Raw genomic sequence first — 20,986 nt, 5'->3', positions numbered from 1 at the left:
ATGTACCCATCCAGTTCATCAATTTCTTTTTGCAGAGTTTCTAATGTTCTACCATTCTCCTTAATAATTAGTTTTAAAACATCAAGACCACATTTATTAAATACTTCCAACAATTCTTTATGAAAAACTGAGCCCATCTGAACATTATTAGGGTATTCATACACCCTTAAACCTTTTGCAACAATGTTCCTATTGATACATTCAGTGAGGTATGCATTTTCTATGCACAATGTTTTGTATTTAAACATTAATTTTGAAACCTTGTCCAACTTTACACTATAAGAGTCTGAATTACCCGGCCCCTGAGGGCCTCCGTTTTCCACTTTAAAACGGAAATTAACTTTTAACCATTCACCAGTCTCTATGGCTCTTTTATTCAAAACAGGACCTGTGTTTGCCTGACCCTCGAGCGGTGATTTGGGTTTGTTGCCATTATCTCCTCTGTCATTAGGACTTCTGTAACAAAAAATACTTTGTGTGGCTCCAGGATTAAATGTTGCACCATTCAGTTCTTCCAGGTCGCCGGCGTCCAATTCACCGCCAATAAGCTCCCTTTTTCTTTTGTTTTTGTGTGGTAAAAACCCTTCGTTTCCGCTTCCTGTTGCCTGGGACGCCTGAACATTCGCCCCCACCAAGGTTTTGCATAGCAGCGTTAAGAGGTCAATAAGCTCTGTAAGCTGTCCAATCAGCTTACGAGATTGGCCCAGTTCGTCAAACCCCTTACTGTTCATCGGGGAATCTCTCTCCATAGCCAGTCCGAAAATTTCACTGTTAAATCCAAAAAAAGACGGAAGCCCTCCAAAAAAAAACAGTAACGAAAAACAGGAGTGCAGATAACTTTGGAGAGTAACCACGAACTTGCTTCAGCCCGTTACAAGAATTTTTATTATTATTCCACCGCCAAAACACATACACCATTAACGCTTTATGTTACACCATGTGTTTTCATCCTCATTCAATGGACTTCATCAGATGCTCCATTCAAACTCCTTGGTTACATTTATACTATTTCTAAAAACAGTAAACCAATAAAATTCCCTCACTTAATTCGAACAGACAAATAATCTCACATTTGGGCTCATAAATATTAAAAGTGTATACTTCCTTTCCACTCGTGAATGTTACCATATTTTAAAAAAATATACATATACACTTTATAAAAAATGTACCATTTGACTTGCATTGAGTTTAAGGCCATGAATTTAGCACCAGTCATTTGTTTGTGTAAGACCCTCTTGCAGGATGTTGACATCATTTGAAGATTCTATGACTGCTCACAGTTTGCAGTCGTCAGTAAACTTTGTCAGCCACAGACCTTTAGTTTTTGCTTGTACTTCAGAGAAATATATTCCATATAGTAGAGGTCCCAGGACTGATCCCTGTGGAACACCACTGGTTACAGGTCTGCTGCTGGAGGTGGATTCTCCTGTTTTGACTATATGTGTTCTATCAGTTAGCGACCCATCTAATGATATAAGGGTTGATACCTAGCTGGGTGAGTTTGTCAATGATGCCTGAGTGGGGGGAAAAATGTCAAAAGCCCTGCCCAAGTCTAGGTAGGCTGCATGTACAGATTTCCCCTTGTCCAGGGCCTTGGTGACTGTTTTGAAGAAGTCCATAACAGGCATTATCTCTCTTTCACAAATCCAAACTGAGTAGGGTCAAGTGTTTGGAGATTACCTACATCTTTGTTGATAAGGTCCATGATGATTCAGTCCATGGCCTCGCAGATTAGGCTAGTCATGCTAATAGGTCTACAGTTCCTAGAGTCAGTGGAAGCACCACCTTTGTGCAAGAGAACAACTATGGCCATTTTCCATTCAGCTGGGATGAAGCCAGTGCTTAGACTATGATTGAAAAGAGTACCCAATGCTGTTGCCAATTCTTGATGGAACCCATGTAGGACGCAGCCAGGGATGTTATCAGGTCCCATAGATGCTGTGGTTTTGGCCTTAGAGAGGGCATTTACAACCTGCTCTTTAGAGAAACAAGGTAGGGGGCAGGCGGTAGGGATGTCATGGGGTACATGTGGCGGGGACAGGGGTGTGGAGTTTTCACAGAACTTGTCGGCCAACAGGTTAGTTATGTCCACAGGCTCAGTATATATGGTATCATTAACTACCAGTTTGGCACAAATCTGGGCCTTTCCTTTCAGGTTATGGATGTAACTAAAGAACGCCTTATGCTTGCCCTTACTTGAGGAAGCTAATTTGGATTTGTAGTTTGCTTTGGAGGACTTCACGAGAAGTCTTATTTGCTTGTTTAAGCAGAAGAGAGGATGTTTCCAGTTTAGGGTTCACTCCCTCTTACACTTAGACAGCAATTTCTTCCTCTTATTGTAAAGCCTGTTAATGGTAGTTGTCCACCAGGCAGGTTTGCTCTTCCTTGAGAAGCTTGATTTGGTCCTATCAGGTATGGCTGACTCAATGCAGTTATACAAGTGTTTGTATAAAGCATTGGTGTAGAGCTCTGCATAGCTGCCAATTCCGTCTGGGAGGGGGGAATGCAGTGTAGCTATTCATACCATCCTGTAATAGGTTATAATCTGCTTTGGAGAATTTTTTAGTTAAGTTGCTGCTGGGGGGCGGGGGTCAGGTGTGATAGTTACTTTGAATAAAACTGATTTATGGTCAGACCTCACCAGGGAAGTCCTCGCAGTGGGGGTGCTACAATGGTGCCCCATACTGGTAAGCACAAGATCCATGATGTTGGCACCCCTTGTGGGTATGTTAACCAGCTTTTGCAGGGCATTGGAGTTAACAAAGTGTAGGAACCTTTGTGAAGTGAGTTTGAGCATGAGTAATTTACCCAGTCAATTGATGCATAGCTAAAGTCGGCCAAAGACATGGTGTTTGGATGTATCTTGATAGACTCAAGTAGATCCAACTAGGCAGAGTGGGTGTCCTGCTTCATGGAGTGAGTCCTGTAGCCGGTAATGAATTGAACAGGTATCCTACCAACAGTTAATTACACTTGAAGTGACTCCAGGGAATCATAGTTTTAACCAATCTGGAGGTGTATTTATCTTTAATGAATATTGATACACCGCCTCTTTCAGTTTCCATACTTTCAGTTTATGACAAACTTGGGAAAATTAATATACAACTGCACTTTCAGGAAAGATGATAAGGAAGTATTTTTTTCTTTTTTTATGTTTAATTAATTCAGAAATCATAAAACAGCTTCTTTAAATGCAGAATACAGTTTAAGCACTTCCTGAATTCCTACCACCTGATACAGTTGTACTATCTCCCAAAATATCTTCACTGGTCAAGTCAATGAAAACGAAGCAAAAAATGCCAAATTAAAAATATTCTATCTTCTTTTCAAATGCAAAAAGCACATTTAAGACAGAAAATGTGCATGGAATTTTCCTCAAGTTCCTTCACTCTCAACAAGTGGTATGGTGAAACAACTCAGAAAATCACACCTGTAATGATATAACTTAGTCATTTGGAATTTCATTAGCTAAAACACATAGAAATACTGCTAATTATGTAATTTAAACACTTGATGACGTGAAAGAAATGAGCGCAGCCCTCAAAAGAATTTAAAACTAGAGCCGCTGAGAAAAGAAATTCTGAGAGAAACTTCAAAATCACTAGAAAGCTGCAGGATATCAGTTCACAGGTTGTTACTAGGCGCATGGTTCAGGTGACCACTGAAGAGCCTAACCCAATTTCCAAACTGCACCAGAACACTGTCTGGTTACGTGACTTGTTCAGAGTCCCACAGTAGGCAAATAAAGGCTGAAGAAAGCAGATTCTTAACAGCTCATAGTTTAATCCTCTGTGATACAAGTGAGACTAGAAATATGAACAGAGATCTTAATGAGTTTAGAGCTCTGGCTCCCTAGTTTACAAGGCCACTGCTCTAATTCCTGACCTATAAGGTAACTGATATAAGCATGTAAATCTTGCAAATCCATCAGAAAATTAAACATAGATCACAGAATTCAATACAATGGATTAAATTCCGAGAGCATTTTATTTATTTTTATTCCTTCAAACAGCACACAACATGGTGAAAGAACTCTAAGAAAACATGAAACATTTCCTCAACCAAAATATTGAAATCACAAAATGTTAACTACTCAGTTCTTCAGGACTTACAACACAAGATTTTTAGGGTGAATATGTCTTGCAAAGTCTAATTAGCACCACCAAAAAATCCACTGTTAAATAACCCATTATGTATGTATAAAATAAACAGTTAAAGATCCTTCTGCCACAAAATTATGTTACAAAATATACTCATCCACTGTCAGGAACCCTACATGCATAAAAGCTCAAAGAAATTACTATAGTAAGAAAGTATTATGGCCACCACTGAGATACTCACTGCAAAAGCAGCAAGAAAAAAACACTGAAGGATTTAGTCTTGGACTACATGTAAGCAGTACTGTGCTGTCAAACAGTGGTCACAGAGGCTTACTGCAAGCAACAAGGACAAACTCCAGCTATTGTGTGCCAACAACAGATGGTGTTAACCCATATATTAGAAGAACCAAAAATACAGGAATTAAAACTTATCAACTTTGTGGTACAGTGGGATAAAGCCTATGGTCTAGATGACGTGTTTGATTAGTGTATTTAAAGCAAATCTCTCCAATGGTACAGTGGGATAAAGCCTACGGTCCCAGATGACATGTGTTTGATTAGTGCGCTTAAAGCAAATCCCTCCAATTCACAGTAGGGATACTGGTATTACACCTGTCTGCCAACCTTCATCACTGGATGGAACAATTTGGTCATGAGGCTGTCCCCTCCCAGTGGAATGAAAGGGTCAATTAAGGCCTGATGGTCACTGAAGTATCAAAAAAAAAAGCCTGCTGATGTAATAATCCCAGTATAAACAGCTTAGATGGTCTGTCAACTTGCAAATCATCCTACAGCTATCCCTCTCACTGTTCCACCCCTCGAGCCTCTGTTACAAATTGATCCACTAGCACCTTCAATCACAAATGCCTTCAACATGAAACCAGCAGCATTGTATGAAAGATGATGTGAATTTATGTGGAATTTCAGGGAATCTAGCATCGTCCCATGGGCGAAAACAGGTGGAAAAAATGTTTCCTAAACATCAACAGCACTAACTGAAATAAATGCAGCTGTTTACCTTTGATGAGTGATGAGAAGATTCCATACAGTTGAACTCTTCTTTCCTCTGATACCCTGTTTCCCAGTTTGAAAGCCCAGTTCCATCCTGGTCAGATGGAAGCAACGTACACGTTCGTTCATCTTCATTTTTGAAGGTATTAATCTGGAAATTACGGTCTGGGTAGTCCAGATGTTTTCTTTCCTGTTATGTACAAATCAGCATCAGCATACAGCTTTCAAATTTAAAAGTTTTTGTTGAAGAATGTTAGAAACAGAACACTCATGTAACTTTTATGTTGTGGTCTAATCCAATGAACTATATAAATGGAAAACAGAATAACTAAAGGGACACATCTAGACACAACAACTAAAAACATCTGAAAGCCCTTTTACATTTTTCAGATATGGTGGTACATATGTCTGCACCTTGATACACTTTTGAAACACAGATGAGTGAATCCAATGAACATCATCTCTGTTCTTCAGCCATCTGTCTATAAGATACAGTGATGGTAGTGACAAAACATATGTTTGGTTTGTTATAGTTAGGCTTACTATGGTCCAAAACCATACTAATTTTTAAACATGGCTACAGCTACAGAAGAGGTTAAACGTTCACTACTTCAAAGAGCTACAAACAAAGTTTAAACTCTTTTAGCACTTTACCTCACCATATACCTTTTTCCATAAATGCTGACATAAGTGACATAACAAGCAGCAAAAAAACTCTGGAGTATGTTAACTCAAAATGTATGCTTTGGGTATGATCAACCACCAATGATGCTGCAAGAAATCTATAGCATCCCTACATATTCTAAACTAATATTTCTCAAATGGTGAGATTATCTTCATTTGGGAAGCCCATTCCTATTTCAAGAGAAGCCCAGACACTTCTGAAAATATTTTACACTTTAAGTATTAGTTCTTCAGTATTATATACTTGTTTTGCTTGCTTACACTCAACAAAAGTACCTGTAATGCATCAAACTTACAATAGCAAATACGTGCTAGCAAAATGATGTTGCCTGACTGCAATGGATGGACCAGGTCATTCGTAAACACTGAAAGCAGCCATATACAATCATTGTACATACCACTGTAGGAAATAGATCACCCTACTGCCAGAACATACACCGGCATGCACATCAATATGTACCACAAATGTGCTTTGTGCAAAATGGAACAGTTTTCCATACTATTGTATGGGGTGGGGGCCTCTGTTCTTAAACACTGCTGCTCACTGCTGAGTGGCAGTTGTTGTTATTAGACAACTATATCAAATCCATTTATTTATGTGTAAGTCTAATACAATGGCTGGCACTACGTAAGTGACTGTCCTTAACTTAATACAGTAGCTGTAAGAAATAAAAGTATCTCTGGTGTAGACGGAGGTGCCGCGACTAGTACAACATGTACAGTTACTACTGATGTTCCTTTTGTAGATCCTTTATAGGTCAAACTATTTGTTGCCTATAGGTGGTTTTAAGACAGCTGCACTCTGAAGAGGAGGAAGGTTAGCACTTTCCCAGTATAAAAAAGAAAAGAAAAATAAATGAGTCAGTGGAAGCTGACAATTTGGGAAAAATTCAGTTACTGATTTGTCACCATATGGCCTGGATGTCAGTAAAGAAATAATCTAGAGCAAGTAATAGAAAATCAGCTAGACAATGAGAAAAAATATTCTGGTGGGAAGAGTCTTGCTAATGTTGTACAAAAGCAGTTCAGGTTTCAGCTTTGGTACTTCCAGTTATTTTGAGGAAAAATAAATTAAATGCATTCAGTGGAGTTTAAAGTAAGTGGGAAGCTGGAGGAATACATTAGTTCACGTGACACAAAGTTGGAGAGAATAGAAAAGGCTTTAATTAGTTATTCATATAAGCTGAGAAAACAACAGAAATTAGAGGGTGAAATGAAGGAAACGCGAGCTGAATATGAGGCTTCTCAAGAAGAAAATCCTGCTTAAATAAGCTACCAATGCATGTAACGCTGTATGAATTACAGGAGGAGTCATTACTGGGCACATTGCGGGTGCTGCGAAGAGCACTTTTGACTGACATCACACAGTGAAACAATACTAATTTCATTAACTTTAATCATACTTTGACTTAGGAATGGGGTCCATTCCCGCCATGGTATTAGAAACCCAAAAGATTTGGAGAAATAAAAGAAGGGCAAGGCCATATAAATGTCCTGAATGCAATAAGTGTTTCAGACAAATGAGTACTCTAGTAAAACATGAAAGAACACAGAGGGGAAAGAGGAACAGGAAACTGTGGCAACTCTGATGCAGTCAATGTTGAGGAGTAATAGGTCAGTGAGTTCCCATATGATAGAGCAACAGATGGCACAGGACGAAATTGCACTCTTCAAGAAAAATCTTGAGTGGATGGGAAATAGGAAATGCACCCCGAGGATCACTTCTGTGGCTCTGCTCAACAGGGGCACAGGAAATTAACTTTCTTGGGTGGCGTAAGCCAGGGAACCTTGTTGGCTAGGCTTACTTGGGCCCTTGGGCCGATAGCCTAGTACCTACCTATGAACCTAAAAGTTTCAAACAATAGTAAAATTAGAAGAATGAGCACACAAAGAAAACTTGTAATTTTTTACTTTACCAGAAAAATTGGAAGAAACAGACTGCATTAATTTCAGGAAAATTCAAATAAGCAACTGGTGATCCACTGCAGGATTTGTTACTTAAAAGGGCACAACATGTACATCATGAGAAAGAAAAAGAACCTAAGACCTATACAGTAAAGATGCAGTCAGACCAGCAGATAGAGATAATCATAACGTGCATCATGAGAAAGAACCCAAGACCTATACAGTAAAGATGCAGTTAGACCAGCAGATAGAGATAATCATAACGTGCATCATGAGAAAGAACCCAAGACCTATACAGTAAAGATGTAGTCAAACCAGCAGCTGGAGATACTCATGACAAAACTGAGAGAAAGGGAAGGTATTAGCAACTGGGGACACGACAATGCTTGTGGAAAATGATTATTCACTGTATACTGGGCAGAACAGAAGCAAGTTTATTCCTGTAATCAGGGGATATTACAATGCAGGTATGAGATTCTAGTTGCTATACCCAGCTCTTCTGAATATACTTTTTTCTGGAGCATCTAATATATTTTTGGATGCAAAGTAGGCTAAGGAGGAAACAAAAATGTTTACTCAACAAACCGAGTGAGCCAGCAAGCTGAAAGGGACTCTGCTACTCCTTCCACTCACAATAGCAAAGCCCACAGAGACAGCTTGCTAGAAAAAATAGTTTCTATTGTTCCAAATGTAAATGACTGAGCAACAGAAAAAAGCCCAGGAGCAGACTACAAAAATCAGAAATTCCTTGGACTTGAACCAGAGATCAGTGTTGGGTGATCAAGAAAATGAGGAAATAAGACCAGCAATAAAGTGAAACTAGGAAATAAGCGAAAGACTTGTCAAGTGTAATTTCAGCACAATGCAGTTTGGATATGAGAACTGTGCTTCTGCAAGACGTGGCTAAAATCACCGGAAGATCATGGACTTTGTTAAACTGGTGGGAGGACTCTAACGTACAACACCCACTTATTCATTAATGCCTAGAAGGATAATCGAGGAAAGAAGGTGTAACTGTAATTTTAACTAAGTAAAAATAAGTTATTTTGCTTACTAATATGTGTACAAAAATGTCTTGAAGTAAACTGCATGTTACACAACAAAGTTATGTACAGTATGCAAAAGTATTTTAAATGTGAAGTGGAAGAGTCTTATCAGTAACTTCTTTTTTTCTAAGGCTATTAAAATAAAAAGGTATTTTTTTCTTGACTGTAACATATTTGGGGTTTACACTATAACAAGATAAAGGCTGGATATAAGCAGAATAATGTTATCTTTGTCTGCTGGGAGGTGGATGTGAAAGTGTACTGATTATATATATATATATATATATATATATATATATATATATATATATATATATATATATATATACGCATATATACACACACACACACACACACATATATATATATATATATATATATATATATATATATATATATATACACACACACATATATACATACATATTTTTTTTAGCATTTGTTTATTGGGAAAGTTCAACTTAGAACAAAGCCAATTTCCAGCGTAAGCCTGGGGAGAAATGCTCTGGACGCAAGTCTTTGTAACGTGGGAGGAAACTGGAGCACCCAGATGAAACCCATACGAATGCAGGGAGGACATGCAGACTCTGCACAGAAGGCACCCCAGCCGAGAATCGAACTGAAGAACCTCTTGCTGTGAGGTGACAGCATATCTGTGTATTATTAAATTATGGTGGCTACAGATAAGGGAAAATGTTTTCTTTCTTTTTCTGATCAAACAGACTACAAAATGAAATGTATGTAAAATGGTAGTTTCCCAGTATTTGAGAATAGCTATTACATGTATTTGTAAAACTATTAGCTGTTTTTTCTCTCCACCAACAAAGTGCTGAAGCTGGAACTGGTCTGTCTACAGGTGTAGATAAAACTAGTTAGTACTTAAAGGGGAACTGGCAAGTAGTTCAATGAAGATAAATGAAGTCAGACACACTGAAGGGAATACTTTTGCAAGTAGATGCACTCCTAGCAGCATTTCACGCTTCAGTGTAAAACATAACAGTGTGAAGTCTATTTTATTCATTTAAGGTAGCCAGTCCACTTTCTCTTTTTAAGGCTTAAAATTAATTGCCTGGGAGCATACAGATTGTTTTTCACATTTAAGCGGTAGCCAGACATGTGACAATAATGGATTGTGCAGGTACAAGAGGGAACAGAGGCTTTAACATGTGCTTTCAGAATCATTAACTCTAACATATTAAAAAATACTTTCTTGTAGTATAAGTGAAAGTAATAGCTTCTTATCAGAATGACTGCTGTATCAGTTATATCATTTTATTTATTTACAGTTGTTTATCGGGTAGTGGCTGACTGGATCAGGGGACCGTTTTCAGGGAAGACCCAGGGAGGAAAGCTCTAACAAGTAATTGACAGAAAAACAGCAATGGAAAAATACAGTAGAGTATCACATACATAACACAAATACAGAAATATTTGATTAAAAGTTACAAGGAGGCTAGTTCACAACAGGTAAGCGAGTATACAAATCATGATAACAAGAACAAAAACTTTTTTTGTACATAGTTATTAGATTAGAAGAGAAACAAGCAGACAAGTAATAACTTGCAGTCACATAGGAGAGTATAAGTTGGTATGTATACAAAGATGATCTAGTTAGATTAAGAGACATCAAGTGGGTGTAATTAGCCTGGAACTGTACAGGAGCACAGCCAGTGATTAGTGAGGTGTTCTTTTAGGAGTAGTTTGAATTCGTGACTGTTAGAATTTTTAGGATGTGTTGGGGTAGTAAGTTCCAGAATTTGGATATTTTATTAAAGTACAGAGAGTCTCCACAGTAGTTATAGGATTTAGTTACCTTTAGAATTAACTTGTCAGATGATCTAAAGGACATGAGGTTTGTTTTAGGCTGAACTAGGTCAATGAGGGCAGAGCAGTTGTCGGGTTTGTGGATGATACTGTGGGCAGTGGTTAGTTGGTTGAGAGATAATAGGTTGGGTAGTTAAATCCAGTTGAGTTGGTGAAGTGCGGAACAGTGATAGATTTATGGGGTTGGTTTACGGCAAACTTGGCTATTTTGTTATAGCAGGTTTCTAGGTTATTCAAATCGGACTTGCACAGGTTGGTAAAGATTTGTGAGCAATAAAGGAGGGTGGATAGTAGGTGGAATCTGGCTGTGGATAGTCTGGCGCTGTTGGTTAGGTATGGTTTGGCCCTATAGAGTGAGCCAAGTTTGATGTGGAATTTTTTTAACTGTTAGTGATATATGCTTGTCAAATTTTAGACAGTTGTCTATTGTTATGTCTACAAGCTTAGAAAAAAAAACAATCCAAATTTGAGTTAACTTAATCTTTTGGTACCTTGAATCTTCGTTTTACGTGAAGTGTTGGAATTTATCAGCACAATAAATCAGCTTGTGTGGTTTTAGAATTCTGTGGTTCGAGTGGTCTGTTCAAGTTTGGATTGTTTTTATTCTGAGTTGGTGTATTTTCCAAGCCATACGCTCGTTTTTGTTTCATGCCTACAAGCTTAGTTTGATCATCATACAATGAAAAAGACATTATATGTATGTAGAAGAAGCAAAATGTACTGACTTGTATTATGAAATGCAGGGTGCAAATAGCATACTACAAATGAATATATGTGTAGAATAATACTGCCAACACTCCTGAAGTATCCTCCAGCAAGTAGACAGAGCAAGACGTTACAATGAGTAAGACTGTGAGGATACACCACGAGAAGTCCAATTGAAGAAAAAGTCTTACTTTATTCCAATGAAAACATAAAATAAAAACAAGGATGAGCGCTTTCGCGTGCACCATGCACGCTTCATCAGATCTATTTACAATGTGATAGTCTTCTCTTTATATAGTATGCATTAGTCATTAAGGAAACTAAATCAGCAAACAAATGTCTAATTGAGGGTGTTACCACCAATTGGAATTTTAAAGTGCCCCAGTACATCTATCAATTTTATCTTCTTCTCATTAAAATCATAACAAAATTCATGTACATAGATCAGTTAAAAGCATTTAAAAGCATTTATAAAGCATCTAAAAAACATCTAGAAAACATTTAAAAAACATTTAAAAAACCATTTAAAAAACAGCATGTCTATTACATTCAATTCAATTTGAAAAATATATATACCATACAGCCTAACTAACAGTCTCAATTGTATTTAGTCACAAAATCAGCATGATGTTAAGTTGACAGCAGCATTTGCAAATATTTGCATTACATCATCCTTGTAATTTTATTTTATGTTTTCATTGGAATAAAGTAAGACTTTTTCTTCAATTGGACTTCTCGTGGTGTATCCTCAAAGTCTTACTCATTGTATACTACAAATGAATATGTGAATTTGACAAATAAGTATTTCAAAATGGACATTCAGTAGAATATCAGGGATAAAGGAAAAGAATGATAATAACACTGGTTGTAAATGGGACCCTATCAGTGACAGAAGAGCACAAGAAACATAATAATGGTTGCAATAAGGGGATACTGGCAGGTAAGGAAGATAACACTGGCATGCCTTTATATCCCACCTAAAACTACTACTAAGGAAGTTGGAATTATGGAAAAGGTAATTAGTTTTCAGCAGGAAATATTATTTATGAATGGGGATTGAAGCCTCATCTGCAATAGTGAGGACATATCGGGCACCTAGAAAGGGAAACACAGTAAAACAGATTTCTAAAGAACTATTTCAGAGTATTTGTACTGTAAGATGTGAATGTACTACCAGGATCCTAGACAGAATTTTCAAATTATTCCCCAAGGTAAAAAAAAAAAAATTGCATTATACTGGATAGAAATTATATTTCATAGGGGCATGGGTATTTGAGTAAAAGCTGTGAATGCACCAGTACATCCTGTGATAAAGATGCAGGGTATTTCAAGTTAAAATAAGACACTGGTGCTTTCCTAAGTATACATAAAGACAAAAATTTTAGGAATGGTGAGTGGAGATGTTTCAAGAGTCAATACGGGTGATGTAAATTTTTTCAGAAGGGATAGCTAGTGAGAGGGATAAAATGAACATGGAATTTAAAAATATGGTAGAAATAAGATACAAACAGATATGGGAAAGAAGTAATAGGAATTATTTACAGGGGTTATCAAAGGTTAAAGTATTGTAGATGAAGGCTCATCTTACAGAACAAGAGAAGAGGAGCAATTGCTGGGTGCTAAAGGGAAGGAAGGTAAAATTTGGATAATATGCATTAGTTTAGAAAACTGCTGTTTGGCAAGTATTTTTGATAACAGTCCCAGAGCACAAAACATACAGTATAATGACTTAGGCAACAGAAAACAAAAAGGGCTGTTGCCAAACTTCGGGAGCCTATGAGAAGAAAAATAATTAAATCCAGAAAAAGAAGTGAATTCCGCTAAAGAACGCTCAGCAGAGCAAAAAACAATGTAAATATTGGAAGAGCGTTGCACCACAAGTATTAGTATTTCATCTGAGTATTCAAAATCTGAAGAAGGCTTGAAAAAGCTGAAAGTGCTTGTCTGTTGTTTATATCAGAAGGGTTATTCACTTTCATGTTTGTTTTTTCTGTTTTTATGACATTCACATGTTTTAAAGCTGTGGAATTACAACGCTACTTGACTTTTACAACAGCAAAGCCCAATATTTCATATATTTGTGGATTCAATATGGTAAAAGCCTGTGATTGAAGCTGTTGTTTTGAAGCTGTCTTTTCGCCATTTTGGTTGTTTAGCAAGTTTTGAATACTCAGATGAAATACTAATACTTGTGGTGCAACGCTCTTCCAATATTTACAAGAAAAATAATTAGAGACACTGTAGCAATATTAAAATACTTCTGAAAGTCTATGAAAATCTCTATAAAGCAGAGGAATTGAGAAACCAAGAAAAGGCAATAATGAAAACATTTACAGAAGATTAAGTAGGAGGGGGGTGAGATAAAATGGTGACATACAATCAATCAATGGGGAAATCTCCAAGAACAGATGGTATTCCTTGTTGTCATTTGGAAATTAGGAGGGAAGAAAGTGATAAAGATGTGGACAGTTTTGTTTCATGGTATTTTAAAAGGAAAAGAGTATAAAGGATAAGTCCATATAAAATCACTTTAGCTAGCAGATCTAGGAGACTGTCTCTCTCTCTCTGTCATACCCTCCTTGTTGGAGGAATAAAGACACCCTGTTGCAGTTGTTTTTTCAGTTAAGTAGGTAAATGGATGAGTGTTCTTGTTCTAATGCATTATATTCAACAGGTCAGTTATTTAAAGGCAGTTACAGACAATGGTAGGAGAGTCCATGGGAGCTGATTGTAGGAAAATCTGTGAGATGGAAAAACAAGGAGCCAATCCCAAAGCTTAGAGGTTAGTCCCTTATTTGAATATGCCTGAAAGATCCATGAAGGTTTACCATCTCAGCAGCTTTATTATTTTTTTATTTACTTATTCATTTAAGTTTGATGACCGGGGAAGTCCACTGGGCCAAGAAGAGCCCGTTTTCAGTGGAAGCCCTGAGAGAAAAGCTCCACAATAATTGCAAGTTACATTTCACATGTTACAAAAGGACATAGTTCATACAGCTAATTAAACATTTACAGATAAGCTCCATGATATTTGCAATTGGCTTGTCACAATGTTACAAAAATGAAAAGACATAATTCAATACAGAAATTTCAACATTTACAAAATGTGAATATTTTTGTTATAAATTCAACTTGTAGGTTTAACATTTCAAAATATATAGCTACTAGCCATTAGTAGGTTAGGAAAACATGCATGGAGAGGGCAATAGTATAATTGAGACTGGAGAGTATAGTACAATAGACATTAGAGAGAAAATTAATTTTTGGTAGGGGAGGGATTGTTTTGAGTGGGATGAAGTAATAGTAGAAGTAGTTGGATGAGTCAGTGCAAAGTGGAATGAGGTGTGGGGGGGGTTAAGTTGGAATGTGGCAAAGGCATTCCCATTTGGAAGAAAGATGAGAAAGTAGCTGAGATTTGAAATTTGTATGGTTAGGTAGATTGCAAAGGTGTGTGGTGAGAGAGTTCCACTGTTTAGCTAAGGAGTGGGACAGCAGTAGATGACCAGGTGGTCGTGCAGGTTTGGGGACCTGAAGGAGATTTTGGTTTTTGGATCTGAGCGGTTGGGAATATAAGGTTTTAAGGAAGCAGCAAGAGCTGGGCAGTTGGCAGGTTTAAAGATGAGGTTGTGAGCAATGGTGAGTTGTAGGTAACTGAGGTAGTTGGGTAGTTCAAGCCAGTTGAGGGTGAGGAGGGAGTGGCAGTGGTGGGATGAGTTTTTTGAATTGATTGCAAATTTGGAGATCTTGTGGTATCAGGACTCAAGTTTGGACCAAAGGCTAAGATGGAGACTGGTGAAAAGAGGGGCACCATACATAAGGAAGGAGAATAAGAAGGTGGACGCAAGAGTTTGATGGGTAGAGGGGCTTAGGAAGCGATTGTGCCTGTAGAGGAGATCTAACGTTTGGTGGGTTTTCTTGATTGTGGAGAGGAAGTGGGTGTCAAATTTTAGTTCTTCATCAATAATGATGCCAAGAAGCCTGGTGTTGGTAACAATTTCAAGAAGGGTGTTGTTTGGCTCTGTATGGTGAATGTGGATTTGTCAATGGAGTTTTTGGTAGGGGAAAAAACATTAGTTTGGTTTTATTTGCATTTCGTGCCAGATGGTTAGACTGCATCCAGGTTTCTGTTTTGGAGAAGGCTAGTTGGGTTTTTGCTACGTGCTCAGAGGGAGAGAAGGCTGAGCAGATGATTGTTGCGTCATCTGCATATTGGATGATAGATGAGTCTGAGCTGGATTGGTGAAAGTTGTTAATGAATAGGTTGAAGAGAAGAGGGCCAAGAACAGAACCTTGTGGGACACCTGTGGGTGTGGCAAGGAAGGGGGAGGATGAAGTTTTCCATTGGACAGCTTGTTGGCGGTTGGACAAGTAGCTGGAAAAACAGGCGATGGTGGTGGGAGAGAGGTGTAGGGTGGAGAGTTGGGATATAAGTAGTGTGTGTGAGATGGTGTCAAAGGCCTTTGACAGATCTAGGAACAGTGTGAATACAAACTTGCCTGAGTCATGTTCGAGGTTTATGATCTCAAGAAAGGAAAGAAGGGCAGTCATGGTGCTGTGGCCAGGGCGAAAACCATGTTGGGTAGGGAAGAGGAGATTTTTTAGTGTTAGGTGTGCCATGAGTTGTGCTTGTATTGTTCTCTCTCGTATTTTAGAAAGAGGGGAAAGGATGGCAATAGGCCTGAAGTTTGTGGTATCAATATTTTGCCGCCTTTGTGGAGGGGGGATAATGTAAGCATAGCACCAGATGGAAGGGATGTATGATTTCTGTATGGATCTATTCATAAGAATAGAGATGGGATAGGCAATGCTGTCTGCAGACTGTTTGAGGAAGGTGGGTGGAAGGTTGTCGGGTGCATTGCGACAGGGTTTGAGTTTGAGGAGAAGTCATTTTATAGTGCTTGTGGGGATAAGCTTGAGGCAGAAGGATGTGGAGGAAGGTTGATGATTGGGGTGATGGTTGGGGCAGGAGGGAGCAGTGGTGGAGGAGGGGGGTGGGAAGGAGGCTGATCGTTTAGCTATGCAGTCTATGAAGAATGAGTTGAACTGGCTGGCTGTTTCAAGGTTGGAAAGGTTGGGGTCTGGGCAGGGGGTTTTCTCTGTTGCCAGGATGCAGCATGGATGAGATGGAGTCCCAGAATTTTTAGGGATTTGTTGAGTGCAAGGACTGGACTTTGGAGTAGTGGGCTTTGCAGTCTTTAATTATTATTTTTTTTTTTTTTTTGCAGAGTTTCGTAGTTGCTTATACTCTAGGAGGGTGTTAGGATTTTTATGTTTTAGATATTGTTTCCATTTTTGGTCCCTTTGATGCAAGGCTAGTTTAGTATCTTTTGATAACCATGTTCAGGGATTGGTTTTGATGTGTTTTGTTCGAGGGGGGGCATGCTGATTGAGAAGGGTTAGGAATGACTGGTTAAAGTAGGAAATGGCATCATCTAGAGGACAGGTTTTTAGAGGGGACCAGTCAGTATGCTTTAAGCATTCGGAGAAAGTTAGAGGGTTGAAAGAGGAGAGGTTGTGGGTTTGGATGTAGTGGTATTGTTTACGCAGTAGAGATGGGAGACGGTCGGCGAAGGCTGGTAGGCGATCGCTGAGAGGATCAGGTAATGTTCTGGCTTTGGTGATAAGGTTTGGGTGAGTTGTTAGGATCCAGTCAATGATGGCACCAAAGGTACCATCTTTATTTGGTCTGGATGGAGATTGTATTAGTTAGGAGAAGTTGTACAGGTTCTTAGTTAAAAGGTTTTATTTTTATTTTTAACTTCTAAGAAACAAAACATGACAGCACATTATGAACTATAACTATAGAACTATATTTAAGAAAACATAATACAGATTGTGTATATTGATTGATATTAGTGGACTGCAATGATAGAAGTTTGAGTGGCCTTTTATGGTTAAAATGTTCTGTAATGTGTAGCTTTGTCATTATTGGCTCATACATTTTGTTTCATTGCTTATGAAAAAAAATGTTCAAATCACCAAATTTAAAACACACTCAAGTGGTGCTATATTTTACAAGGAATATAATTTAATATAATCAGGATGGTGCATCAAAGAACAAATACATGTATGCCGGGTCCTTAAAATGTGTGCAAAGGTAAACTTAATCCATCACTGGCCAGATGCCTTTTCTTTGAATGTGGGTTTCAATACTGTTTCAATGAATGCGAGTTTCAAGGGCAGAGAAGGATACTGTTCATGACAACATTGTTTTTATTGCGAGACTGAGTTGTTTCATTTAGCAAATGGCTATCAGAGTTTGTGCTATAAAATTTTAAATAAAAGTTTTAAATATCTAATCATTGTAAAAGTAAAGAAGAAAATAGTATGTACACTGACAGGTCTGAACAGTGTTTATGGTAACTGGGATAAATGGCCAAGTAATGGGACACTGGAATGGCTGTGGGAGGTGCTGCTGTGGCGGGCCCTGATCCATTTAACCATGATCTGGCTCTACACCCACGCCTGGGGGGAGGGAGAAGGCTTGGCTTATTACAGTGGCGAAATGCACTAGAGGTCAGGCAGTCACTCATGGAGCAGGCCAGGCAAGCTCGTACTGCTAACTCATGTGCACTAATGAGCTAAGATAGAGCTGTGCATGGGAATTAAAGTACTTCTCCCACATCCATGCAGCTACTGTGAGTTAGTAAGTCACCTAGTGGTGGGGAGGATAGGCTGCTCTACAGGACTTGCAGGTTGGCTTACTCCCTACCACCAAAATGTTTTTCATGGGCAAGATTGACTGAGTTGTAAAGATCTCACTTAACCCAGAGATATCCAGGTCCTTCTCCCATACAATGAACGGACTTGACAGGGTACAGGTGAAGAAAGTCTGTGGGCAGAATCCTGTTGAGTTTGAGGAGGGAGAAAAAAATATCTGAGTAAGTATAAACTTCTGCAAGCTTGTTGTAATTGAGACAATGTCCAGAACATTTCTCACATAAAACACACACACACACACACACACACACACACACACACACACACACACACACACACACACACACACACACACTTACACTCACACACACACACACAAACATTGCAGTCTATACAAGAACCATTTCTGGCAATATTAAATATACAAAACAATAACACAAAAGTCTCAATACAAAAAAGAATCAGTGAAAAGCCTCACTAGATTTCTTTTTTGACTAAACAGGAAGCAGGTTAACTAAGTGAAACCCATCAGTAACAATGCCAACATTTATGATTAAGAGAAAAAACTGCTTTGAAAAAACTAATTTTCATCTCTTTCTTCAACCTACTGGCATACTTTTCAACCTGGAAACATCATAAATCTGAAATCTGGGTAAAAGCCCCTGAAAGGTAGGTACAACTGGTCAAAAATTGGGATGATTTGCCAGAGATGGCCTGCACCTGTCACCCTTGGGATTCTGGATACTGGCTAAGGCTCTTGCCGCCCCTATAGTGCCTTTTGTAGGCAAGGTTCAAGTGACAAATTCACCACCGTAACATTAACAGACAAGCAAAAACTGAGGGTAATGCTACTCAATGCTAGAAGTCTAAATCTCAAAATGCACTCCTTCAAGGCACCCCTTAAAATGGAGAACATCGATATATGTGCAGTGATTGAGACCTGGTTCAAGGCTCCAGAGAGCACCCCTGCATTACCAGGCTATAACTCATACCACACTTTTCGGCCACCTAACCTGGACCGGAATGCCAAAGGCGGAAGTGTGTCCATATTCATTAAGGATATCCACGCCTCCAGGCTATTTGCTCAGCATAATGCATCCGAGGTTATCCAAGTGAAACCAACTCTGGGCAAAACTGCAATCCAAATTATAGCTTGCTACAGATTCCCCACCATGCCCCAGGATTCCCACTCCTCTTTTCTTGATATACTGGAAAATATTAGGGTTCAACCAAACACCCTAATAATGGGTGATTTCAACTACCCCACCATTAACTATGGGAAAACTATGGGTCTATACTACTACAAAAAACACTTAAATGTTCGAATCTGTAAAGGTCGACCTTTACAGGTCGAACAATTAAATGTTTGAAACCGTAATAAAGTATATAAAAAAAGCAAACATGTAGAAAGGGTGTGCCCCCTCCACCCCCGTTACTTAAATATACCAAGTTTTTTTTTCTGTTGTGTATTTTTTTAATTTTTCTAATATTTCGATCGCTTAACTGTTTGATTTCTAAAGGTCGACCTTTAGAGATTCGAACATTTAAGCGGTCAAGAATCTAATATAGACCCAAAACTACTCATGTAACAACTCCTTCGCTCAAAGCTTATAATTTATAAATTCCAATGCCCTGGATCAACTTATCCACACCCCTAGCAGGGGCAACAATATCCTAGACCTAGTCATTACCAACAAGAGTGACCTGTGTTCCACACCTGAAGTCAACTCCTCGTTGGTCAGATCTGACCATAAGCTAATCACCTTAGATATCCACATCCCGCCCCCACCCCCCATTAAAGAAGCCATGGTAAAGAAATTCTCCAAAGCCAACTTCATGCTTCTTAAGACGGAAGTGGCGAACTTCATGACACCCATGCAGATGGACAATACAGTTACGACTGCTGAATCCTACACAAATGCACTTTATAAGCACTTACACGAGTGCACGGATCATGCTATTCCAGACGGAACTAAGATGCTATCCTCCAAAAAAAAAGGAAGCCAATCTGGTGGTCCCCTGCCATAAACAAACTCTACAACAGAAGGAAAAAACTGTTGCAAAAGAGAGCAAAATCCCATGAGTGCAGGAGCTCCCTGGTCAGCCTCAGTAAGAAGCTGAGATCCCTTATAAGATCCTCCAAAGCTAGCTACGAAAACAAAATTGCCACTGATTCTAGGGACAATCACAAAGCATTCTATGACTATGTCAAGAATCTCAATGGCAACACCCAGATCTGCTCTGAGTTACAGTAAAATGGCCTGAAAATTACAGAACCAACGGATATTGCCAACATCATGGCAGATAGGTTCAGTGATAACTTTACCCCCCTCTCACCCCTAAAGGGCTCATATCTAGACAAGAAGAATGCAGAGTCCCTGTAATCACAACTACACAGGTAAAAGCTGCACTCTCTAAAGCCAAAAATATGGGTCTATATTATATCAGTGAACGCTTAAAAAAGGGAACGCTGATTGATCGACCTAATTTAAGCGAAAGCTTGCAATCTCGAACTGTCAGATCAGCGATTTTTTTTCCCAGGGAAAAAAATTGCTGATCCAAAACACATGCACACAACACAAGCACACCAAACAAACAGAAATCCACACACATACACCTAAAATCTGATACCTAACCCTACACTAAACTATGCACACACCACAAACTACCCACTTACCTTAACCCAAACCCTAACCCTAAGGTCCGTCACTATCGCACACTCACACGCTCCCTAACCCTAACTCACTTAAATCCGCCCTAACCCTCATGTCCACTCAATCGCACACACACCTAACCCGAGCCCTAACCCTAACTTACCTAAATCACCCTAACACTCACATCCACACAATAGCACACTTACCTGAATCCGACCAGTAACTTTCCACCATAACACTGAAAATACCGAATTCTTTCCCTAGGAAAAAAACGGAGTTTCTGCTGCTTCGATATTTTCCACTTTCGAACAAATAACGTCGATCAATCAGCGTTTGCTTTTTTAAGCGTTCGCTGATCTAATATAGACCCAAAAACACAGTATCCATGGGGCTGGAC

General features: G+C 38.8%; 1 protein-coding gene across 2 annotated transcripts in view; it reads right to left on the bottom strand.

Moving 5' to 3' along the window:
• LOC122809310 (guanylate-binding protein 1-like) overlaps nt 1-20,986 on the bottom strand; it is a 668,410-nt gene that overhangs the window by 255,941 nt on the left and 391,483 nt on the right. For both annotated transcript variants that reach the window (XM_044080706.1, XM_044080705.1), the window contains one exon: nt 5,119-5,301. In XM_044080706.1, coding sequence (XP_043936641.1) covers nt 5,119-5,301 — 183 coding nt within the window. The remainder of the gene's footprint in view (nt 1-5,118; nt 5,302-20,986) is intronic.

The sequence above is a fragment of the Protopterus annectens genome, chromosome 8.part0, assembly GCF_019279795.1.
Source record: "Protopterus annectens isolate FY-2018-M chromosome 8.part0, PAN1.0, whole genome shotgun sequence".
NCBI classification, from domain to species: domain Eukaryota; kingdom Metazoa; phylum Chordata; order Ceratodontiformes; family Protopteridae; genus Protopterus; species Protopterus annectens.
The sequence above is the reverse complement of the archived record's forward strand: the minus strand, read 5'-3'. Positions and strand labels throughout refer to the sequence as shown.